At 38.8% G+C, this 26,377-nt stretch overlaps 1 protein-coding gene across 8 annotated transcripts in view; it reads right to left on the bottom strand.

Moving 5' to 3' along the window:
* TNRC6A (trinucleotide repeat containing adaptor 6A) overlaps positions 1-26,377 on the bottom strand; it is a 105,944-nt gene that overhangs the window by 15,392 nt on the left and 64,175 nt on the right. For 5 of the 8 annotated variants that reach the window (XM_012780141.2, XM_075995188.1, XM_012780144.3 and 2 more), the window contains 13 exons: positions 20,327-22,912; positions 18,624-18,800; positions 17,552-17,727; positions 16,346-16,378; positions 14,704-14,784; positions 14,298-14,349; positions 8,661-8,803; positions 8,130-8,276; positions 7,840-7,977; positions 7,249-7,377; positions 6,691-6,768; positions 6,195-6,405; positions 2,568-2,699 (listed from right to left, as the gene is read on the bottom strand). In XM_012780141.2, coding sequence (XP_012635595.2) covers positions 2,568-2,699; positions 6,195-6,405; positions 6,691-6,768; positions 7,249-7,377; positions 7,840-7,977; positions 8,130-8,276; positions 8,661-8,803; positions 14,298-14,349; positions 14,704-14,784; positions 16,346-16,378; positions 17,552-17,727; positions 18,624-18,800; positions 20,327-22,912 — 4,083 coding nt within the window. The remainder of the gene's footprint in view (positions 1-2,567; positions 2,700-6,194; positions 6,406-6,690; positions 6,769-7,248; positions 7,378-7,839; positions 7,978-8,129; positions 8,277-8,660; positions 8,804-14,297; positions 14,350-14,703; positions 14,785-16,345; positions 16,379-17,551; positions 17,728-18,623; positions 18,801-20,326; positions 22,913-26,377) is intronic. The other 3 variants (XM_075995186.1, XM_075995187.1, XM_020281412.2) reach the window with 3 other exon arrangements.

Below are 26,377 nucleotides of genomic sequence, written 5' to 3'. Positions count from 1 at the left end.
CACACTGTGGCCAGTAGAATAATTCAAAAGTGCAAATCTGATCATGTCATCACCTAGCTTAAAATTCTTCAACAATTCTCCATTACACAAAAGATAATATTCAAACTCTTCAAGAGTTCATAGGGCTCTTAAAATTCTAGCCTCACTACACCTCTCATGGTTTCCCCTCCCTTCAATTCTTGCCTTGCTAACTCCTGTTTATCTTTCCTATCTCAGCTTAAACGATCATGGGTCTCCTAAAAACCTTTCCCAATTGCCCTCAACCCCAAAACTAACTAAAATGAAATATCCTTCTATATATGTCATACCCATTCCCCAACACTGTAATTTTCTATGGATGCTGAGGAAGGAAAAGGAATTTTTTAAATTGCCTGGAAGTCAGAGAGAGTCTTAGGACCATGAAGTATCTCAGACATCCCAATTCAACCCTTCCTCAATGCAGAATTTCCTAGTCAAATGTCCATGCCTGCACTCCACTTTTTCTCGCCTTAACAAATCTGGCTTTTCTTACTATAGGTGTACAGCAAAAGATTAGCACAGCAGACCTGGACTTCACATTCCAAAGTGCCTCATGACTAGTACTTATTAAGCTCCTGAGCTCCCCATAGCCCATGGTATGCTCTGCCAGGTCAGAGTACCTTTGCATACCTAGGGCGTGCCAGATAGTTTATGACACTGACATAATTTATGATGAACACCTATTTTTGTGCCTGGGGCTCTGGACTACAGTGTATTTGTCTGACCTCTGAGTAGTCTGGTGACTGAGTAGCCATGATCAGTTATGCAGCCATTCCAGGTTTGTATGAATGACTTCCGATAAAAACCCTCTTGAGACCTCTGATATAGAAGGCCTCTTGGATTTGCTATTTCTTCTATGATCAGTAACTAATGTATTGGCTTCTAAGTAAGCTTTGGTAATACAGGGATAAAAGTAACACCCAAGATTGTGATATGATACCACATTTACATAATACATACTACATACCAGTTTACTTTACATAAGTAAAGTATTTTATGTAAAGTTTACTTTACATAAAATACATGATGTACTTTACCCCTACAATAGTAGTGAAAGGATGGGAACAATTTGTTTTTAAACAAACTGAGGATGAGATTCTCTGTTAAACAAACAAACAAACAAACAAACATGGAAAAACTCACCTTAACCTGACAAGACAGAAAATCACAATGGTAGAAACATTTTTCTAGGTCTCCATATCACCTCTCTCTAGCTGTTCTTTTCCAAGTTTCTGTAATACTAATGGCTCCAGGATCCTGTCTTTGTTCTTTATTCTGTGTTCTCTCCCTCTGGGCAACCTCATCCATGTCGATGACTTCAACATAAATACCAAATCTTCCTCTGGCCCAGACATTTTTCCTGGGTGCTAGACCTCTATTTCTAATTTATTACTGGGGTTTTCCAAGTTGAGCTACCTGCAAATACCATATTCAATAAAACTAAAACTGATTCATTATCTATCACACCAAGCTTGCTTCTATTCCTGCATTTGCTCTATCATTAACAGCATTATTATTCACTCATCCCTTCACCTAGCAAATGTTCACTAAGTGAGCACTCCAATGTGCTCAATGGGGCTAGTGTAGTCACTTTCCTCTAGGAGTTTATGCTCTTGGGATGAAGACAGGCCTAAGTGGATACTTAATTCACCATGCTGTCCTCTTTTCTAGCTCATATGTACTATTCTCTCTAGATTGTTCTTCCTCTTCTTGTTTGTTTGGTTCACTAAAGGACTCATTTCAACATAAGTCCTTCTATCCTTTCCAGACCTGCACCCACAGTTATAACTGACACAATGCTCCTATAGAACTTTGCATTATTATACTATTATAAGTATCAATGTTTATATTACCTATTATAAGATACTAAATCTATTGATATATTTGCTTTTGCTCATAAAGCCCTCCAGGGCAAGTATTTTTACATAAATACATACATACATTTTGACAGACAGACACTCAACTGTGTACTATGCACATACGTATCTACGTATTCCAGGTACTGAACACAATCCTTGGAATGCAAAATATATTCCATTAACATTTGCTGGATGAATGGATAATATTAAATAAGATGAAAATGGCATTTCTAAAAAATAATTTAACTGAGAAGACAATATTAAACCTATATTACTTATACATATCAACAAAACATATAAAGAAAACATGTCAATATATAGGAAATTGACAGAAATTATAGAAGTTTTTAATACCCTATTATGAACATATCAGATTAAAATCAGTAAATGTTAAGAATATAAGAATAATATAATCACTTAGAAAAAACTTCATAACCATCACAAGGGGAATCATTTTTTCAAAAAATTGCATCATCTGATCTCTCCTTTGTAAAACACAAGTGAATTTTGCTTTTCCTTTGAAAGTCTCTTGTTTTAACTAAGAATAATTAATAGAGAACTTTGTTAAAATGAGGAAAAGTTCTAAGATAATTTGACTATGAAAAAATATATTTAAAATAAGATAAAGGCCTAAATTTAGTATTCTGCCAATTTTTTTTTTAAGGGAAAATGTAACAATGTGTTTTATACCATGTTTGCTGGAGTTTTGATCCAAAGATGTGTTCACAGAAATGCTGTCCACTGTAGTCCACTTCCTTAGTCTTGACTGTGGCTCTTTAATACTGTTCATATCCATATTTACATTCAAGTTTGAGTTCAAGCCTTAAAAATTAAAAAAAAAAATCTTATGAAATATAGTACATTTTCCTTCTGGTACCACAACTTCTATTTTCTAGAAAAACATATGTAACTAATCGAATTATTTCAATCATGCTTAATGTTCCCTAATAAATACCCTGCAAATATGGCACAGCCAAATGATAATAATAAAGGCAAGGCAGGCAGAATAGGCACGCTGGGCTCCTGGGCCTGGTCATGCAGAAACAGTGTTGGGAGAAAGCGCCTCAGCTAGGTTATCAGAGTAATCAACACATACAAATCTTAACTAGCTATTCTAACACTCAATAGTATTAATATTTTCAAACCATAAAACTCTTAATACTATAATTATATGTGGAAAAAGATTTCTCCATATAATTTTGATTATTTTTAAATTCCTTGACGAAATAAGAGGGGAAAAAGTTTTAAGGAAACCAAATTTATAGTTTACCTCTATTAAATTATATTATTATCTGTCTAGCTATTTCCCAAGGGTACCATGCATGAGGAAACTGTGATCACTTTCAGTTGCTATCTTTTGCTTGCAAACTGAAGAGTTAGCTAGCCTGAGCAAAGAACATAGTCATTTTAAAGTAAAGATGTCCTCTAACAATCACACCTAAGTAGAAAACACCTATATCCTAAGGCACGATTTACTTGAACTTTGCTGAAGAGGCAGGTCAGGCTCACATATCCTCTTGGACAAAGAAACAAGGACAGAAACTTCAATCTTAGATACTGTGGTCAGAAAACTGACCATTAAAAGTCAGTCTTGGCTGGGCGCAGTGGCTCACGCCTGTAATCCTAGCACTCTGAGAGGCTGAGGTGGGCGGACTGCTCAAGGTCAGGAGTTCGAAACCAGCCTGAGCAAGGGCAAGACCCGGTCTCTACTATAAATAGAAAGAAATTAATTGGCAACTAATATATATAGAAAAAATTAGCTGGGCATGGTGGTGCATGCCTGTAGTCCCAGCTACTTGGGAGGCTGAGGCAGCAGGATTGCTTGAGCCCAGGAGTTGAGGTTGCTGTGAGCTAGGCTGATGCCACAGCACTCACTCTAGCCTGGGCAACAAAGTGAGACTCTGTCTCAAAAAAAAAAAAAAAAAAAAAATCAGTCTTTCTTAAAGTGTGATCCAGGGACCATTAACATTAGAATCACCTAAAATGCCTGTTTAAAAATGAAGACTAAGGCAGGAATGGTGGATCACATTTGTAATCCTTGCAGTCTGGGAAGCCAAGGCAGGCGGATCACCTGAGATCAGAAGTTTGAGACCAGCCTGAACAAGAACAAGACCACTGTCTCTACCGAAAACATAAAAAATTTGCTGGGTATGGTGGCGCATGCCTGCAGTCCCACCTACTTGTGAGGCTGAGGCAGGAGGATCACTTGAACCCAGGAGTTTGAGGTTGCAGTGAGCTATGATCACACCACTGCACTCTACCTGGGGTAACAGAGAGAGACTCTGTTTAAAAAAATAAATAAAAAAAATAAAATAAAAATGAAGACTTCCTAGTGGAAGCCCGAATCTTTGTTTAACAAATTCCTAGGTGATTCTTTTATTCTAAAGTTTCACATTAAATGGTTTTAAATTCTTTGGTCTGATGAGAGAATCCGTGATACTAAGGTCTGTCAAACTTAAAAACTGTAATAATATGAATCCTCTAATATCATCCCCAATTTTACAAAGAGTCCTCAAATATGCTGTTCTTGGATTCATCAATCAAATCAAGAGTTAACAATTTTTCCTCCGTGAAGGTCAATATAGCAAGTAGCTTAGGCCACACGGTCTTTTGTCTCTATCCAATTCTGCTATTGTTAGCATGAAAGCAGCCATTGAAAGTATGTTAAAGAAAGAGTGTGGCCATATTCCAATAAACTTTATTTGCCAAATCATGCAGTGGGGTCAAATTTAGCCAACAGGCTATACTTCGTCAATGCCTGATTTGGACAACTATATTGGGTGTAGGCAGGTTTTCTTTTTTTTTTTTTTGACAGTCTCACTCTGTTGCCTGGGCTAGAGTGCCGTGGCATCAGCCTAGTTCACAGCAATCTCAAAGTCCTGGGCTCAAGCGATCCTTCTGCCTCAGCCTCTGGAATAGCTGGGACTACAGGCAGGCACCACCATGCCTGGCTAATTTTTTCTATGTATTTTTAGTTGACCAATTAATTTCTTTCTATTTTTAGTAGAGACGGGGTCTCACTCTTGCTCAGGCTGGTTTTGAACTCCTGACCTTGAGTGATCCGCCCGCCTTGGCCTCCCAGAGTACTAGGATTACAGGGGTGAGCCACCCTTCTGGGCCTAGGAAGGCTTTCTTAATCAAGGAAAAGTATGCCTTGCTGAAAAGCCAGACAGGATAGGAAATCTCATGCTTATATCCCCTGGCCCAATTGATATATGTCAAGTGTGTAGTCAAACAGTAAGAGCCACCTCCCTTCACTGGTGAAACCGAAACCTGTCGATGTAGTTGGGTGTTTTTTTGCCACTATACTGTTATCTCTTAGATCACCTAATCACCAGCAAATGGCTTCTACAGTATTCACCCACAGTGGTAACTACCAAGGGAGCTGTTTCTAGAAATGTACGGAGACAGATAATAATCCCAAGGACTCAAAGTGCAATTTATGCCCTAGCTAAGAGTCTATGGCAATACCAGGGAGAGCCAAATCAGTTCAGTCAGAGCGAAGCACCTGCAAGAGTGACAGCATGTCCCAACCTCTGAGCACACCCCAGAACGTGGTAGTTAACCAACGGTCTTCACACACAATTTGGCTAGCAACCAACAAAGCAGGTTTCTAAGAAACCATTGTACAGGAAAAGAGACAAAGAAAAAGTAAAATGAACAGGGTATAGATAAGCAACAAAACATAATCAAGGGCACAAAAAAAGGAGGGACCTAAGAAGAAGACACACAAGCCTGAAATTTTCACACACTGAATAAAAGCCTGCAAACACAGGAAAACAGGGAAGGGGTGGGGAAACTACTCCACGTGTAATGAAAGACAATCCCTTTTCTTACCCCCATTTCCTTATTTATACCAGTGATCCTTTATAAATATTTAGATAATAATTAAAACTTTAAGTTCTAAAAACTAGTAAATGTGACTATGACATTCCTAGCTGCTTCCCCAAAAGAGCACTGCTCAAAAATTCTCTGGTGTGCTGTTTCCAATGACAGTAACATCAGCCGTCCCCACCCATTCATGTTCTATTAATACAAGTAAGATATTTGGGTCTTACAATGATAAGTTTCCTTTAATCCACTTTAAATGAGTGTGGAATTTATGAAATAGTGTGATTATCTTAAATGAAGAGACACCATTCCCAAAACATGAAGATAGGTGAAACTTAGAAGAGAGGATGGCAACTCTCTGAGTGGGACCAGTTAAAAGACCAATGCAACCTTCACGAAGGAACAGAACTGTAATGGTAAGAGAGAAGGATGAATGCTTGTGACACCCAAGCATCAGCTGGATGTTATGACCAAGGGAAAACCCACCTATAGGGAAGTTGCTGAAAGCATTTATTGGTGATGGCCCTTTTTGCAGCTCGGGTGTAGTGTGGGGCATGACGTTGTCAAGGAAAGATTTCATGGCTGGCTGATGGAGTGACTGCTGTTGAGATGGCGGAGTCTGCTGCTTTACCAACAGGTTTGGATCAAGTTGACGAGATTGTTGCATCATTTGCTGCTGCACACTAAGAGGTCGACCCTTAAAACAAAATGGGGAAAATTGTGAGGAAAAAAGTCTTTAGAGACACCTACATATTCCTCTTCATTTTTGAGTTCACTTTCTTCTCAGCAGGAAGGTGATCACAATGTAACAGTTAATATGACTCATGAGTAAACAGCAGTTGAATGTACAACAAACTTCATTGTATTTAAAAAAAATTCTATTTTAAGAAAGACATTTCCAATCTCTTATTAAAATGGAAATGATAGAAGTAGAGTTTATCAAAATAAAGGATAGCACGACATGTGGAAGGATGTGATCTACCTGCTGGTCTTGCTGCTGCCGGTTACCAGAAGGCACGCTTCTCTGACTCTGCGCCCTTTGCTGCTGCGCTAACAATCGCTGGAGGGAAGATGGCAAAAAGGTTGTCACTACCACACGGTTACGCGCTAACATGCTTCAGAATCACTACAGCAGATGGACCTACAGAGGCATGACTTGATCTAGCCAACACGGGCACATCCTGACTCATCTAGAACAGTCTTTCCTTGGACTCTCTGGATTCCAGCCATTCTACTGAAACTCAGTCTTTAGTTCAATCTAAACTTTCACTTTAACAGAGCAACTTTTCCTGATCATTCTACCCCCTTTCTCTCCTGCCCAACCCTGACTTGGCTGGGCCTCCTCTCCTAGCATCCTACACTTCTTCAAAACACTCCTCACAGATGTTCACAATGTCTTCCCTGACAAACTGTAAGCTCCATGAGGGCTATTAGTATAACTGTTTTGTTTACTGCGATAACTTCCTACACAGAGTCTAGTGTTTGGCACACAGGAGACACTCAGTGAAGTTGTACTAAATAAGACTATTACTCTACTTACCTGTAACTGGGAGATCTGGGAAAGCTGGTTTAGTTGGGATAGCTGGTTCAGCATGGCTACCTGTTGAGGGCCGAAGAGCGGATTCAGGCCACCGTTGTTTGGTGCATACTTCAGCAAGGAAACTGGAACCTTAGGATCACAAAAGTTAGTTAGTAACATTGATAAAATAGCTCTAACTAGCTATATGTACTGGGTATTTTAAATTGTCAACAGAGCAATTAAGTTTATAGACTATTCATTGGGGGGTTGTGGTCTTTGTCTTACTAATTTATCGTTCACTTATGTTTTTTCTTAGGTTAAGTAAAAGATGACAGAGATTGTCCTCCTCTCAAGATGTTTTATAGAAGAATCTGATAAATTTTAGATTTAAATTATCCTTGACTCATGTTCTTCATCCTTCCTAAATCCTTTTGTAATAGCTAATTCAGAACTAGCTCTATCTCAAAGATGCTTCCAGCCATTCTGCTAAAATCTCAAAGATGCGGCTGGCTGTGGATAAGCTACTATAAAATAGTCATCTCATTCAAATATAAAATTATTCATGGTTATTTTCCAGGTAAGCAGAAGAGAATATAAGGAAAGCTTATTTACCTGAGGGGAGAGTAATGGAGGAGGCACTTGAGCACGGAGATTAGGCTGAGATGAACTAAGAGGTTGTGCTGGAGGCTGCTGCATGCCCCGGGGTTGTGCTGCTGTGTTTCCAACACCAAACATACTGGGATTGCCATTCTACAAAAACAAACAATGACAGACAACAGTGGGACCAACATCTCATTACCACATTGTATTACTGATTTAAACACAGTAACTACAGGTAAGAGAGATCTTATTACTAATACAAATCATTCAACAGAGAGCCTAAAATACACACCTGGACTTACCTGTCTAACAGAATTCAAGTTTTGCATACCCAGCCCTGCTATGGAGCCAAGGGTCTGGTTAGGTAGTGCACTATTTGAAGGGGGAAGCTTCATGCTTTGACTGGACATAAACTGCATGTTTTGGGATTCATCTGCTACAATGCCATCCTGAGTGGACAGACAGAAAGATGTGCAACACCAGCCAAGCAAACAAGTGGAAGGGAGAAATCATTGCAGGAACAGAAGAGAAGTCACATGACATTCCAGCATCAACAGGAAACAAGTAGAAAACAGAAGAGATCAGATTAGTGTTAATTCTAGAGCACATAAAAGAGCCAAACACATTTTATGGGATTAAGAAGAAAATATAAATGCAACTCCTATGCTAAATTGAGACATGAAAAGACAATGAGCTACAAATCCAGTAACAGGATTTAGTACTGGATTATAAGACATTAAATTATATAAAATGTTCTAAAATATTAGTGTGAAAATTATGCTATTAAGTGTATTGGCTTATTAGTCACAGAGGTAAAGGTAAAAAAATCTTACCTTATCAAAATAAGGATTGCGCTCCATGGAAGACTCTTTGGAAATCTGAGGCCGAGAACCAGGGCCCTTCCCGACCGTTCGATTGTAATCACCAATATTTAGGCTATGTTTATCTATCTCCATTCGTTTGTCTTGTAACATTCCTAACAAATGTAGGAGACCATGTTATCAAATAGAAGACAACCTAATTGGTTTCAGATAAATTTACAACAGAAATGAAAATACTTTCCAAACTGAAATAACTTCTGCCAAAAGAAGTATATATGAAAAATATACTTGCATTTCATAAATCTTGCATTCCTCACAAGTTGGGTTTAGCAGATAGTGTTATTGTATTGAACCAATTAACGTGAAAAGACTAGTAAACAGATGGTGGCTAACACCTCATTTTCAAAAGACTTCTTAGAACATAAGACATTTACACTCATCTCTAACATGCTTGGCTTTATAATAAAGGTAAGTTTCTATTAACAAGTAACAAAAACAACAACCAGCACCCATCTTAACCACCATTTAATAAATGCCTAGTATATGTCAGGAACTATTCCAAGTGCTCTACGTGTACTAATTTAATGCTTGTCCTGTTATCGCGCCTATTTAATAGGTGGGGAAACTAGAGACCAGACAGGGTAACAACTTCCCTTCTCCAAGGCCTTGCTAAGTCTGTTACTCTCCTCATTCTGACTGTTCTGCAAAAAGTAATGACCTTCGCTCATGGAAACTTCTCTCCTGCAAAATCTTTGCTTGATACAGCCAGTCTCAGCCCATAAGCTACCATCCTATATCAATAAATCTTCTCAAGTGGGGACCACGCTCTCTCCCACCCCACCCTTACCATCTGCCCATTCTGGTTTCTCCTTTCTGTGCACAGCTCAGCCCGCCTCCTTCTGCTTCTTCAATGTTGGCTTAGCATCTCGGTCTTTTGACTATCCATCTGTATAGCTGCTTCCCCTAGACTATTCCCTATCAAGGTATCAACAGTCATTCCCATTCAAGTGACTCCCAAATACAAATGTATAGCTTTGACTTCACAACTGAGCTCAGTCCCACACCTTTAACTGCCTGCTAGGCATATTCACTTCAATGACGCATTATCACTTCTAATTTAGGTTTTTCACCTCCCTACTCCTCATTCTCTACATGTTCTTAATCCTTAAATATTATCCATTATTTGTTTGCAATTGCTGTTTTTTGAGATGTCTGCCACCACCACAATATTTACCCTTATACTACCCTCATTCTAGGGAAGTAGAAAAGGAAAAAATTCTTAAAATAGGTACATTTTAAAAATGCCATTAGTTTCCTAAAATACTGTTCCAGCTATGGGTCAGGCATCCAAATAATCTACCTTTTAGCACTTGTTTAAAAGCCTTCCCTTGAATGTCAATAATCCTTTGCAACAACCTCTTCCTCTGTTCTCTCTTCCTGATAATGGCATCATTATTCACTGATACACCCAAGCTACCCATATTAAACTCTTTCCCTCACTCTCTACATCTAATCCTATAACCAAATCCAATCAACTTTTCTCCTAAGTCTCTCTCCAAGTTCCTTCCTAAAAATCCACATTATTTTTGCCTGTGCAAATTATATCTTTTAAAAGAGTAATGTGTTACATCTTCTCCAAAAACCCTTCCCAACACTTTTATATCCCTCTAAAAACTAAGTGCCAAATGTGGCAATATTCCCTTAGGCCACCAGACCTCTAAGAAGAGCCTTTTGTTACCAATACTCCTCCAAAGCTCCACTGTCAAATCCATTCCCTGACAATCATGCTCCTGTTTTCAAAATTCTATACTCACATGACACTCATCCTACTTCTCAGGATATTCCTTAAATTGTCATTATTCCCCAGGATTCTGTCTTTGGGCCATTACTCTATGACTCTCTCTGGTCAATGTATCCTTATGGCTTCTACTGCCATCCATGTCTAATTAATGACACCTTTTATTCCAGCCCTATCTATTCTGAGCTCCACATCCAGATTTTCTACTATTTACTGGACATTGCCACATGGTTTTTTCATAGCAATTTCAGGCTCAGTATCTTATCTATCAAACCTGCTATTCCTACTATATTTCTAATCTAAAATAATGCCTAATTATTTATTGTCTCTCAGCTCCCAATTCACCCTTTTTGACTACTTTATTTTTGCCAGCTGGCCCTGAGGCATTGTCAGTAGTAGGTGCTGGATAAACAATGCAGGAGGAAACGTTGTGCTTCCCATCATCATGTGCTCACTTGGCGAGATCCTGTAACACTCACAGCTTCTCCGGTGCCTGCCTGGTCAGCCAGCACACTCAGTGCCCAGCTTCCCCCAGCATTCCCCCATACCTCCACACAGTTTTGTTGCAGTGTCTCTGGTGAGATACTTCTCCATGAACAGCTTTTCCTAGTACCCTAGAGGGCAGATTTTCAGCAAGTTCCACCAACATATCACAGCAACTTCTGTACCATTCAGTGAGGTGTGGAGGAGGCAGAGATTTGTTCTAATGGGAATAGACATATATTCTGGACACAGATTTTTTCATGCCTATAAGGCTTCTGCCATCGATGGTCTCACAGACTGCCTTGTTCACCATCATGGCACTCCTCACAGCATTGTGTCTGATCAAGGAACTCATTTCACAACAGAGGAAGTGAAGGAATGTGATAGTGCCATGGGATCAAATGGTCTTACCACATATGCCACCACCCGAAAGGAGCTAACCAAACTGACACATCGAATGGCTTACTGAAGACTCCATTGCAAAGCAAGTTGGGAGACAATATCCTAAAACGATGGGCTTCTGCCATACAGGGTGCATGCAGTATGTGTCTCCCCCATTACCAGAATACATAGGCCAGGGAATCAAAAGGGGAAAGTAGAAGTGGCTTCTCTCATAATTATAATTATACCTAATAAGCCACAGACAGAGAATCCTTGCTTCCTGTTCCAACAACTCTGCTGGTTTAGAGATTTTAATCCTTAAGAGAGAAAATACTTCCAACAAAAGGATATAACTACAGTTCCACTATATTGGAGGATGAAGACTACCACCTGGACATTTTGCACTCCTTGTAACATGAACTAGCAGGCAAAAAAAGGCGCTACGGTGACTGATTCTGATTACCAAGGGGAAATTAGTTTCCTAGTACAAAATGAAGGCAGTGAAGATTGTGTGGAACCCAGGTATTTTCTGGGGTGATTCTTGGTACCTTCATGCCCACCAACAAAGGAAAATGAAAAACTACAGCAACCTTAAAAGGCAGGACAACTGAGGGCTCAGGCCCTTCAGGAATAAAGGTTTGCGTCACTCCGCCCAGAGCAGCTGAAGTTGAACCTGAGGGTGGGGTAAGTTTGGAACAGGTAGTGAAAAAAGGAGGGCACAGATACCAATGATGGCTTGTGACCAATTACAGAAATACCAATGGCAGTAGTTTTGCATGTCTTCTATTGCTTATTACACATATGTGTTAATTTGTACATTCTAAACATTTTCTTCTTCTCTTACCCATTTTTCTTTTATTCACAAGGTGTTGGTTAACTTTGTAAATTAATATTCAGGTAACAAACTGTGTCTGAATGTAAGGGATAATTAATACAGCCAGCGATGAATACAATGATTCTTGGGACTATACAACTTCTTCACTTGTAAGAATGAACAGTGTATCTTGTATCTTATTAAGTACAAAACTAGAGTTGTTTTGCCATTGCACTGGACTTTAAATGTGTATAGAAGAGTGCACATGGAAGTTGGGCAGTCAAAGGTTGGGTGAACTGTGCTGTTCACTAACTTACTTCCTCTCAGCTCTAAATTCATCCTCTTTGACTGCTCTGTGAAAAAAAAAATAGATCTGGGCCATATACATATTTTTTCCTTTGCCAGCTAGCACTGAAGCTTTGTGGGTAGATGGTGTAGGACAGACACTGTAAGAGGAAAGTTTGGTTTTCTGGCTCTGGTGTGCTCTATCCTACGGCACAGGTAGCTTTTCTAGCACCACTCTCCTACAACGCTGGCTCATCAGTGGCTAGTGGCTTCTACCAGCATCCTCTCTGGCAGCTTGGTAGCAGGGTGTCTCCAGTGAGACACGTCTCCTCTGAGCTGCTTTCACTGGTATCTTAGAGGGTAGGTTTCCTACCATTCCACTGCGGTGGCACCATAGTGAGGGAAGAGGGCTCTTTCTTGGGCATGCTATGTCAGCCCTAATTTAGTGACTTCTTCTATCTGCTATTCATATATTCTTTAGAGTTCTTGTTACCTCTTACTAGCCAAGTGCCTCACTACTCCAATTCCTTGTTAGAGTTAATAATTCTTTATATTTATATTAAACTTTCTCTGTTCAAATGTCACATGTTTTCATTCATTTGTGGGAGTTAAAATTTTTAAAGATCGATTCATGGAAATGAGGAGTAGAATGATAGTCACCAGAGGCTGTGAAGGGTAGCAGGGAATGGGGGACAAAGTGGGGATGGCTGGCTAACAGGTACAAAAATATAGTTATATATAATGAGTAAGATCTAGTATTTGGTAGCATAATAGGGTGACTATATTAACAATAACTTATTGTATGTTTTAAAATAATTAACAGAGTGGAATTGGAATGTTCCTAACATAAAGAAATGATAAATGCTTGAGATGACAGCAGAATTAGTGATTTGATCATTACACACTGGATGCCTGTATCAAAACATCACATGTAACCCATAAATATATACAACTATTATTATCCACAATCATTAAAAATTTCATAAAAAATTTTTTTAAACCAACCTTCCCTATTCAAATTTCTGTATAGTTTCTCTCTTCTGACTGGACTCAGACTAATACAACAGTACCACAATCTATCAGACTGTCCAGGCAAGAAAGCTAGCAAGTTATCCTTTATCACCCACTCCTTCATCCTCCATAACAAATTGGTTCAAATTGGTTATCAGCTTTTGCCGATTGTAGTTCATGTCTCCACTGAATTAGATTCTTAACATCTACTGTCTTAGCTTGGAGCTTTGAAAATAATCACTGGCTACTTCAACAAACTTCTAACTGGCTTTACTATCTTTAGCAACTTTTTATCTGTCTTCTGCTGCCAATGTTTTCTGTCTTAAGATATATTTTCAATCTATACCCAAGATTATTTTTCTAAAATATAAATCCAAACCATGTCATTCTCCTGCTTAAATTTCTTTAACCTCATACTTTAGGAATAAAGTTCAGATCCCTAAGTTCCTCATGACTTAGCACCTACCTAGTTTTTGTAGCAACCACCTAGTGAAGTTTCACCATCATCCTCCAGCCCCCACCACCAATTCTGTATTTCTTGTCCCATTATATAGAACTACTTGCCATTCCTACAGTATAGTCTAAGATGTCTCTGTCCTTCTAGGTATTCATACATGCTGTTCCCTGGTCAAGAAGAAAATACTCTCTAATGTGAATAACTCACTCTTGACAGGACTATATTTAAGGTAATCAGAATAGTATCACCACTGCCTTAGCTCTGCACAATGATTTGCACTCTAAGGCACATCAACACATTTACTCACAGATTTGGGCTGCACAGATGTCCCCTCTCCTGGTCTAGGACCAGTAGGTTCATGTCACAGATATGCCTGCCCACCAGTGAATATAAACTCAAACTGATTTAACTTTCTCTTACCTCCTGAAAGGTCCATCTTATTGCTCTGTACATTTTCTTCTGGTGAGTCTCTCTGAAGAAAGAAAAAGCAACATGTTAGCAGACCTTAATTTATCAATGAAAACAAATGAAAAATGAAGAATTTTACTGTATTTTACTATGTGAAATTCAAATGGATCATACAGCTCCATTTTTCATTGCCTAATATAATCGTTACAATGTTTTAAAATAAGACATGTAATCAAAGTTTTGAGCTAAAGAGATAAAAAATAAAGAGGGTTTCAAGGTCAGTTTTACCCTAACTTCAAGCATATTCATAAGGACTCAAAGATTAAGAATAATTCTTAAGAAAACAAAAAAATGAAATCAGGATAAATTTTAATAAAATACCATAAAAGGAAGGCAGCTGCTAAGGAAACATACTTACCGAGAAACTGATATTTGAAAACTGTTTAACAAATGGATTTATCCATGCTTCTTCTTGTTTGTTTCCACCTTTCATCATTCCCTTTGTAAAATAAAAAAGTAGAAAAGATGCCATGGCCATATCTATTTATCTGGGAATAGTGATGGATTAATAAAACTTCAAGATAATTCCCAACTCTCATTTTTAGCCAATAATTTTTCCTCCAACCAACTCTTATTAGAGTTGTTAACAATTAAAAATCAACTTATTTGATTTTCAACTTCCTTTGCTCCAGTCCTCTGGTATAGCTGTAATGTATAGAGAAATCTCTAAAGGCAAGCAGTCAGAAGGAAAAGACAGAAGCAAAAGGCCTCAATGACCCACAAATAGTAAAAAAGGGGCCTCTGAATAATGAATAACTGTCTATCAGACAGTTTTCAACTTACACATGGACTGTGTTTTATAAGATTAATTATAATTTAGATTTTTGGAATTCTTACTCCAAACCAAAGTAAAAAATAGCAATTAGGTTCTTAGACTGGTATGAAGAAGCCAATGTAACCCACAATTTAATTATGCTAAGTACACTGTACTTTTTAAAAAAAAAAACACCATGTGTTTCCACATGAAGAAGTATTTTAAAATTTTTATTTGTGTTGCCAAGAACACCCCAGCAATAGTTGAAGCTGGGATTCCTCCCACTTAGTGTTGGCTTTCTGTGGCTGGCTGGGGTATGGGTGGTATGGAAACTACACTGAGTTGAGAGAATGAAGGGTCCGTGACTAGCAGTCTGGTAGATAGGGAGGTTGGAAGCCATAGAGATCTGGGTCTCTCATTTATGCGTAGATCACAGGACCATTCTCAGCTGTTGCCATAATTGCCCTTTCCCTTTGCTACTACCTGTTCCTTCTGACTGTGGAACAGAACACAGCTTCATAATTTCCCCCCCTAAATGCAGGTTTCTGAAGCAAGCACCTAACCCTTTCCGAGGTTTCTAAAGTTGTCTGTGATTCCTTTTCCTCTTTTACCCCCATCCCCATATCTAACTAGTTGCCAAGTTTTTCTCTCAAATTAGTTCCTTTCACTATATACCCATTCTTGTTTCCCAATTCAAGCCCTCCTTTCTAACTTGAATTAATGCAGAAGCTTCCTGAGATGCCAAACTCTCATCTCTCCTCTCTTCCAATTTATATTTTATACTCTCATTGATTGGTTTTCTTTAAAAAATTAGTAATTTAAAAATTCCACTGAACTTGTCTTTTACTCAATTTCATTGGCTCCATATTTTACACAGAAGAAACTTCAAATTCTTTGGCATGATATTGAGAACACTTTACAATCTGTCCTTAATCTCACTACAGAGCCAAATCTCTTATCACTTCTTTCTAGAAATTCTATATTTTAGTTATGCTGGACTATTATTTTCCTTAACACATCCCACCCCAAGCATCTTCCAGATTTAAGCTGACACTCTTTGAAGTCCTTCTAATGCCCCATATGACTATGAGCTCCTTGAAGGAGTAGCTCATATCTTAGTGCACTTGAATCCCCAGCACCAAGCACAGTACCTGGCACACAGCAGAGGCTAAATAAATGTTTGCAGTTGCTTTCTAAAGATTTTTACTAGTAGAAACAAAGGAGAAAGAGTAAAAAGGCTACACACCCTTTCCCTTCTCCTTTTTTTGCCACTCAGACCCTGTAAGGAAAGACAAAGTCACAAAACAGCATGGTCCAGTGGGAAGAACACAGGGTTTGGAATTGGAAGACCTAAACTTAAGTCCTTGCTCTGTCACTTACTAATTATGTAACTTTGGGCAAGTCACCACCTTTTCCAGTCTCAAATTCCTCATCAGTATCCTATCTTAGAAGGTTATGAGGATCAATGATTTATGTTAAACATGTATAAGCACTTCATAAGCTATATGGCAAGGCAATAGGCAAATTCAGCCAAATGAAAAAATTTTTAAATGAAAATGGCAGGTCCTAGACTTAGAATCCCAGGATTAAAAGGGAGGGAACTTGGCAGTCAGGTAGTCCAGCTACCCACTGAATATTTGACTTCTAAGGTCCCTCAAAAGGCAATATTCTCAAGTAGGGTGGAGAAGACATTTTAGAATCACTTGGGGGACTGGGCACATATTTTGAAAACAGTCTCCAGGAGAACATGACACCGGCCCCCAATATCCCCTCTTAAGAGTCAGTGCTCTAAATCAGTGGTTCCCAAACCTGGCTGTACATCAGAGACATTTGGGAGCATGTTTAGGACAAAAACTTTGGTTCAATTTCCAGAACTTCAATAGACCTAAGGTATAAGAAGCTGTACTTTTAACAAATGCCATATGAATTCTGATGTACCACCAGGTTTAGGAATGTGATTTGTCAATGTATAAAGGCAAAATCAAGCACAGTCCATTCCTAGGGATTTTTGTCACAGGACCTTTTGGAAAGGAACAATGATGACAGGTGAATAAGGAGGAGGATGACTCTGGGTAAAAGGGAGACTGGGGACTCCAGGTTAGGAGGTGGAATGGGAGGTGAACTGGCAGTGGGATGGAAAGAGTCAACATGGAGATTTGCCCTTCTCTTCATCCTCACCACTGCAGGCACCACCCTGGGGTAAGGGGTTGTCCCAGGCAGCACTGGTGGAGGTGGAGGAGGAGAGAAATCCCAAGCTGTAGCAGTGGGGAGAAAGGAAGTTCCTGTGGTCTTATGTTTTTCTAGGTGGCTGCCCATACAAGTGGCTATACCTAAGTTGGGGACTGCCTGGGCTGTACTGACTGCCATAAATGGGCAGACAGAAGATTATTGTCTGTGGGTAAACTACCTTTGGAATTTAAAGTTTCAAGAGCTTTGCCCTTGAAATGTTTACCTTCGATGACATTTTCTTTGTATATGGTGGCCAATTTAAAGATGAGTTAAGCTCTTGAGATGAATTACTATTCCACATTCCAATCTCTACATCCTCTTCCTCTTCCCAGCCAGTGGGGCGATTTCCAGGCAATGGCATATCATCACCACACCAGCCATCTTGCATAGATTTTGGCCCTGATTGTGGATTTGTGACACAAAGAGAAATATACTTTAAAATAAAATAATTATTTCGGGAGGACAAGTACACATTAAAAAGCAGGGACGGGGGGACCTAAAAACAAAATATAAAAAACTAAGCATACTTTTATTTCCCTTCCCAAGTTTGCATAGTAGGAATGTACATTTTATATCGAGTTAAAAGTGTCTTTAAAAAAGTCACTAAAACTTCTCCATGCCTTTACAAATCAGGGTTCCTAAACATGGACCATGGTGGCATTCTTGTTCATACCCACTTAATAACCTCCACAGTGATGTACCGGACAAAGAAGATGGATGAAATTTGAAAGGATCAATTTTGATATATATATTTCAAGCAGAGTGGCCAAAGAGCATTCAAAGTCATAAGCAGAATGCATCACATCTCCACACATGGCCTTTGGGATTCCTATAGGTTATCTTGTACACAATTCTATAGGACAATGACAATGCTAACCTGAATCTCTGGGTCCTTTCTGAACTATGCTAATTCTGTATAATTTTCAGGCAACCATCTGAGAGTCTGGATATATGTCTCTGTGGCTATACTATTTCAGTCTCTCAGGTTGGATGGCATGAATGTTGCAGGACTATTTCTAGAAAATCTAGTTTGGGAAAATATAATTTAGATTTAGTGAAATATGTGCAAATTAATAGTTATAGTTCTAAGAAATATGAGAAAAGAGGAAAATTCAGAAAGATAAAAAAGAAAACCGTTTACAAATTCAAAGAGCCAAATACTAAATATCATCTAGTATATCATATTATATGGCTACATTATCAATAACATAGAAACCTTATTCAATTATTTAATTATAGTCAATGAGTGATCGCCACTGCTACAAAATAGCTACCAGGGATTCTCAGTAACTTACCAGATTTGCTTAATGCTTGTGGACCAACAGAGCTGGAGCCCCACGTGGATGTGTTGGATGCCGCAGCAATGGGTTCCCCCCAGCTGGGACCACTGTCTATGGGTTTACCCCATGCTGAAGTACCATTATCCACAGTTGTGGCTGGAGTAGAAGGCTCCCCCCAGGGCTCACCCCAGCCTTTAGAAAGTGTGGGAAAAGAAGTCATCAGCATAGATGGTAAGGAGGTACAGTAGAATAAGGGATAATAAAGAATACTTAGGGAACCAAAGATGAAGAACTTCATGTTTATGTACTGAATAATGACCATGATAGGCAAAAAGATGGTATCTGCTTCATGTAAAAAAGATAAATCATTTCCCATTAATATAACTTAACTATATGGGAAGAATTTTTTTTTAACCTCTTCTTTCATAATTGCCCTCTGTGCCTAGAGATGATTTTTGAATAATTATGGCAAACCATCCTCCCTTGAGGATTTGAATTTAATTCCTGGAAATGTCAAGTCATTCTGAACTAAGCCTAGTGAACTGAAGCAGGCGATGAAGCTGGAGAATAGTGTGTGAATAACATTTTTAGCAAAAGTGAAACCTTTCCACATTACTGAATAAACAACTACAAGTAATAAGTAAGCAGCCTACTTTTATACATGCTGGATAACACTTATTTAAAAATCTGAAGTATTAGGTTGAGGTTGTCCAAAGCAAAGAAAAATCAAAGCCATAAACACATTTTGTTTAAAAGAACTAAAGCAAACAGGCTTCCACTTAAATACATACCAGCCTCTTCTTAGAATCAAACCTAAATTAATACAATAAACTATACTCAGACTAAAAAAAAAAAAAATGAGATGATAAAACGTTAGTTCATGAAAGCACTCCTATCTCTATGTCCAATGAGACTATTGTTCAATAAAACTTTTATTAATGGGAGGGGGGCGGGTATATACATACATAGTGAGTGAGATGTGCACCATCTGGGGGATGGTCATGATGGAGACTCAGACTTTTGGGGGGAGGGGGGGAATGGGCATTTATTGAAACCTTAAAATCTGTACCCCCATAATATGCCAAAATAAAAAAAAAAAAAAAAACTTTTATTAACAAAGACAATGCATGCCAATCACACTTAATAGAAATGTTGGTACCAAGATAGTTTGCAGAGATAGGAACTCATTCATTTTAAGAGAGGAAAATGAGAATATACTAGAAAAGTACTGTCAAATGTTTTCAACACACACTGTATCTAAGTAAACTTGAATTTCTAGTCTACTTAAAAAAATCTCTTCTAAAGCCAAATATAGTACCCCTAATGATTAGAGTATACTGTACTTACTTCTTTTATTTCTGGGGATATTTTAGTCAAATAAAACCAAAAAGTTAAAGCCTAACTTGCAAAGACTCAGAGAAGTACACAGCACGCTCACTTGTCCCTACTTTTCCAATTCTGCCATCTATTGCATTCCCGATCCAAAATGGAGTATGTAGGATTCGCAATACTGCCAAAGGCAGAGCTCTGTTCCCTGATGGTAAAAATTGCCTCCATAATTTTTCTCAGCTTCTTCTGGATTAGAGTAAAAAGGGCCTTTGTGTGCATATCCAAATACTTTGTTAAATCTTACAATAACATTAAGTTGAAACAAGCTTGCCTTCAAAATATTAAAACCATTTTGTAAAACCACTGGACTCCATAAAACAAGAACTTACCAGATCCACTGCTTGCCTCTTTGTTTGAGATGGCACTTGCAGATGGTAGCAGCTGATGTACCTGTGCTTGCTGGTCTGAACGGCTGCTGCCATTTGGGACATTTTTGTTCCACATGTTCACATTTTTGTAGTTGTATTTGCTTGGATCTCCCCAAGCTGAAGTTCCATCATCAATCTCCATTTTGCGACGTATAGATTCTGGGGATGGTTCCTCCCAGCCTGTGGGTTCTTCTTCTTTTGTTGGGGCTGGTATAGGTCCCCCCAGCCAGCCTGTACCAGGAGGTTTGCCGGTAGCTGGTGGGATTCCCCAAGATCCAACAATGTCCTGTTGCTTGTTCCAGTCTGGAGAACTGACTGGCTTTGACGAATCTCCCCAACCTAGAGACTGATTAGACTTTGGAGGGTCTCCCCATCCCTGGGAAGGATTAGGTTTAGAAGATTCATCCCATCCTGATGAATTATTTGGATTTATGTTATTTCCCCAAGTAAAAGAACTAGTCTTACCAAGTTCGTTCCAACCAGACACAGACCTGTCACTGTCACTACCTCCTGAGCTGGATTTCTTATTAGCCTCACCCCAATGGTTACTCCTTGAAGTTTCTCCCCAGTTATCACTGGCAGAAACAGACCAACCTTGGCTTGACTTTTGTCCATCACCCCATCCCTGTTTGTTCTTTTGCGAATCATTCCATGCAGACTTCTCTTCTTTGCAATTGCCCCACTGATTGCTCTTGATCATTCCTGTAGCAGCAGAATCATCTTCCCACCCCCCCTGGCAGTTTGAGCCTTTGGAATCTCCCCACCTCAGAGTAGGTTTGGGATCGCCCCACCCCGATACAGATGAGGTATCATTACTATTAGGGCTAGTCTTATCTATACATGCCCCTGAGTTAAAAGTCTGTGTTGCAGAGCTTCCCCAGGCCTCTGTTCCATTGTCAGTCTTTCGTTCCCCTCTAGGTGATGTTTCAGTATCCCAGGCAGTATTCTGCTTAATAGGAGTCTGTCCCCAACCAGAGTTGGATAGGACACGTGGATCTAAGTCAGTTCTGTTTACAATGCTTTGGAGTAATGTGTGCTGATCAATTTTTCTTCTATCTCTACTCTGACTTTCCCCAGCTACTTTTTCCTCCAGGCGTCCAGTGCTTTCTGTACTACCATCGCTCTCCACTGTACCTCCTGTTTTGGCCCACACACTGTTTTGCTCATTTGTCTGAGATGTGGCAGAACCCTGATCCTCTTCCTCAGTAGATTTCCATCCATTTGTAAACTTCTTACCATTGCCATTTGCACTGTCATTGGAATGCTGATTGCTAGGCAGTTTGTTCCACTCAACGCTGGGTATATTAGTGCCAGTGTTTTGTGCAGGGGTTCCCCATCCTCTTCGACTTCCTCCAGAATTCGCACCATTTCCATTTCCCCATGACATACTCTGGGAATTCGCTGCCCCAGACTCCCACACACCTCCTCCTTTATTTGTGTTAACTTGAAAGTTAGTGCCCACAGGCCCATTTACACCAGGCTGCATTAGAGTTGCATTCACAGTGTCACCATTAGCTTGGCCGTTAGGGCCTGAACATTTGTCTCCAGAGTAGTTAGAACCATAGGCACCCCATGTAGTACCGTAAGAGCCTCCACTTTTTGACTCTCCATTGCTAAGATGAGAAAGGGAAGTGCCATTCATAACTGATGGAGCCTGTATCTGAGGATGATTCATTGTGCTCACACGCCAGGCCCCTGTATTACTACTAGGCAGTTCATTATTCTGTACGGAACCGGAGTTTGGTAAACTAGAGGTCATAAAGTTAGTAGTGTTATTTGGTCCAGTCATTTCAGTGGTAATATTTTGAGGTTGACCACTGAATGAAACCTTCTGTGTACCACTTACTTCAGATTCACAAGTTTCCTGAAGGCTTCCCCAGGTACCATGGGTAGAAGAACCACTCACTTTAGAGTTAATACTCTGATTGTTAGGCATCTGGCCTATGGTACTGCACTGAATATTGATGCCAGAACTACCACTCCCCACAGGCCCTTTTAGGGCAAGTCCATTGTTCTCTAATACTGGCCAGGCACCATGGTTGCTAGCTGAATTCAAAGTGCTTGGATTTAACCCTCCATTTGATGAAGAACTTACAGTGCCCCAAGCATTCATTCTATTGTTGCTACTTTCGGGTTTGCTTTCAGGAGCATCCACAGAGACCTGACATGTGCTTATTATGGCTCCATGGGAAAAACCCCATGGCCCAGTACTATTTCCATGGCCCACATTATTGCTGCTGCTACCAACTACAAACTTGTTTTGGGAACTGAGTCCAGTGCTATTCCGAAGGCCATCTTTTTCACCACCTGTGCTCCCTGAAGCCATGATAGTGATGTTTCTCTCTGATTCAGAACTGGAAGCAGAATCAGCATCCATACATTCTGAAGCCAACTCTGGATCACTGCCAGGGACTGAGGGCCATGCTTCTTTTTCAGACAAGTCACTTACAACAGCATTCTTACAGTTTGTGCTAGAATCACTCGTAGAAGACACAGGTCCCCGCTGGGAATTTTCATAATGGGATCCTGAAATATTGTGGTTTATATCTAGAATAAAGGAGAAGTACAACTATTTATAAAGTGTTAATTTCAAAACAACACTAAATAACCTAAGAAAATGCATATATGTGGCTCCTTAACTTTAACAACACATAATACTTGACAGAGGCATTAGTTATCTTCCAGCTAACAACTTTCCATAACCAGTAATTCCACAAAGTCAGGGGATTTTGCTGCTTTGTTCGCTGATATTATCATAAGATCCTACAGGAGTGCCCAGAACATAACAGCCCCTTAATAAATATTTCCTGAATGAACAAACTATTAACATGTCAGTAAGTAAAAGAATTCTGGAGTCAAGAAAGACTGGTAGGTAGTGATATATTAGGATAATGGAAAACCTCAGGCTCAGAAGCTTGATATGGGAAAGAAAGAGCTGAGATGCAGATGGGTAAGGATAAGTGAATAGCCCAAACTTCATGAAATGTATTAGGAATATGTTTGGAATCTTTCCCCAACCTACATTTTCTAGTATAGCTTTTCCACACAACTGTTTTGGGCATTATAAAATGTTTTAAGAATTCCAAGGTCTTCTCCATTATACTTCCATTTCATTAGTGTCCATATTCAACCTGAAATACTACATCCAGGTGAGAATATTTTTTAATTCAACTCCCCCTCATAAAATTTTCTTTATCTTCATAGCCATGTTTATAAGCGACAACAGAAAAATAATGGTTAATTGATATGCCGGAGATCACGGAACTATTATGATCAAAAAATTAACTGCTGACACTGGAGACTAATCAGACAATCCTATAATCTTAGACTTAATGTTACATATTATTATCTAGTTATTTTACCATAGGTAGGGGCAGTTCTAGTGTTCTGATAGTTCCCCAGATTATTTACTATAATTTGGTTTAAGGATCTGGTGGGTAGAATTTCCTCAGAGACATTAACCTGCAAAAGATATTTGCATATACATTGTTTTGAGGAAGTTGCTTATATTGGAGTTCTCTATTTGAGAAGGAATCAGAACCACATGTTGTGCTTCTAAACACACATTCCAATCATGTCCCAGACCTAATGAGCCAACCTCCAGGAGTTGTAGGCCTAGGAAATAAATGAAAGTCACTTGTAGGATGATTTGCTAATATGGAAAATCAGATTCAATTTGCATCCTTTTTTCTGAAGCACAATCATGACAAAGCAAAAGATGATAAGCTGGAAAGGGTGACAGGAAAAGTGACTGGAGAAAGACCAGAGATGTACATATAATTCATCAAATAATACATTTTAGAGTACCACAGGCGACTCTAATTTCCACTGTTTAAAAATCATTTCTTTATGCTGACAAAATGCACCATGTTTCAATACCCACAAGGAGAATTTGTCATGAAATAAAGGGTAACAAAAGTCAGTCTCACTGGGTAAAAACAAATCAATATACCAACACCAGCACCAGCACCATCATCAACAAATGTCTGGCTTTCAGTGCTGGGGATCACGACCTTGATGCACACTTTGATCATTGAATCCTTTGAATCCCCTAGACCACGGAGATTACCTTCACTTGCAGATAAGGAAATCAAGGTTCAGAGGTTAACTTATGGAAAATCAAGTGAGAAAGGCAGGATTCATCAGAATCCTTCCTAAAATAAGGTGGCTAAAAACATGGCTGGGACTCTAGAGACACCTAGATTCCAGTACGGACTCTGTATGATCAAATCTGTAAAATGAGAATACAAATCATACTTGTTAACTATACTATCTTATATAAAGCATTCAGCTCAGTGCTGGCTGCAAATAAGTGTTCCATAAGGGCAGTTTTATGTAGTGATTAAAAGCACAGACTTTGGAGCCAGACTGCTTAGGTTTAAGAGATGGTCCACCATTTATTAGCTGTGTGACCACACGTAAGATCCTCAATCACTCTGAGCCTTAGTTTCCACATCTGTAAATTACAGTACTAATCTCACACAATTATTGTGAAGATTAAGTGACTAATAAATAAAAGTGCTTCAAACTATATCTGATCCAGATTAGGCTATTATTATCATTAATTAATGCATGCTAATGGTATCATCATTCTTGAGTCCTCTCACCAAACCACGTTTTTCATTCCGCCATATCTCCCTCATGAAGAAGAAAATGAGAAATCATAACAACTTGCTTACTTAAAATCTCCACTTAGATATTTCAAACAGAAGATTAACTACTGGGTTTACACTCCAACAGATGTTTCCTCCCAAAGGGGAGTAAGGAGAACTGCTTTTGTACTAGTTTTCCTCATCTTGGTAAGTATCCTAAAACCCAGAATCCATTATTCTTCCCTGTGCACATCAAATCCAAAACATCACCAAGTCCCAATCTAACATAGTCCAGCCATCATCATCCGCTCTTGGGCTTTTACAAAAGTACTTATGCTGCCATTACTTGCCTATATGTGTGAATGTGTATGTGTGTGCGTGTACACGTGTGCGTATGTTGCTACTTCTGTAAGCAGGAGTAAGAAAATAAGACTGGACATCTCAAACAAAACTACTCAGGTGGAAAATAAAGGAATTGAGCCAGAATCAGAATTTAACACCAAAACACCAGAAACATTCCCATAATGACAAGAAAAAGACAGGAATACTTATAATTAACACTACTATCTGACCCTAAGCTAGAAGTACTAACTGATGAAAAATGACCCAAAAAAGAGAGGTAAAGATAATGGAATAGAGACAAAAAGGGCAAACATGTAAAAAACAATAGTTTTACTATACACCAGGAATAATCAATGAGAAAATGTGATAGAAAAATGATCCTGACCACTAAAAGTCACAAAATAACACGAAATAAAGCTAATAAAATTAAAGTCTTTCATGAATTTTTAATTTTATTGCAAGCCATAGAAGGCAACTTATTAAGTATACAACTTGTTCCTGGATAAGAAAATGTAACAATGCTCCAAGCTTAATTCAATTAGAAGAAATTGTTAACAAGAGTCTGTAGTATAATTAGAAGTTATTTCAAAATTCTATAAAACAAATGGAATAATAATTACTAAAGAAGAGGAGTTTATAAAGGAGAAAATTTGTATTACCATGCAACAGTTAAGCAGCATTGCACTTCCACAGTATATAAGCACTTTGATTGAACAGAAGTAGTAACCCAGAAACAGATGCAAGTATGTGTCAAAGATAATATATCAAGGGTTAGTATTTTATATCAGTGGGGAAAAGGAATATTCAACACTCAGAAAATATTTCTAAAATGAGATAATATATCAAAAATAATTCCAAATGATTAAAGCATTAAAAGACGAAACCATTAAGTTAGCAATGAATAAGAGTTTTTTAATACCTACATGACACATGTGACTACTTATTTTAAAAAATACTTATTTTTTAAAAAGGGAAACATTTTAATATCAAAAAGCAAAGCAGGCTGGGTGCGGTGGCTCAAGCCTATAATCCTAGCACTCTAGGAGGCCGAGGCGGCCGGATTGCTTGAGGTCAGGAG

This window comes from Microcebus murinus, chromosome 19 (assembly GCF_040939455.1).
Source record: "Microcebus murinus isolate Inina chromosome 19, M.murinus_Inina_mat1.0, whole genome shotgun sequence".
NCBI lineage: Eukaryota > Metazoa > Chordata > Mammalia > Primates > Cheirogaleidae > Microcebus > Microcebus murinus.
The sequence above is the reverse complement of the archived record's forward strand: the minus strand, read 5'-3'. Positions and strand labels throughout refer to the sequence as shown.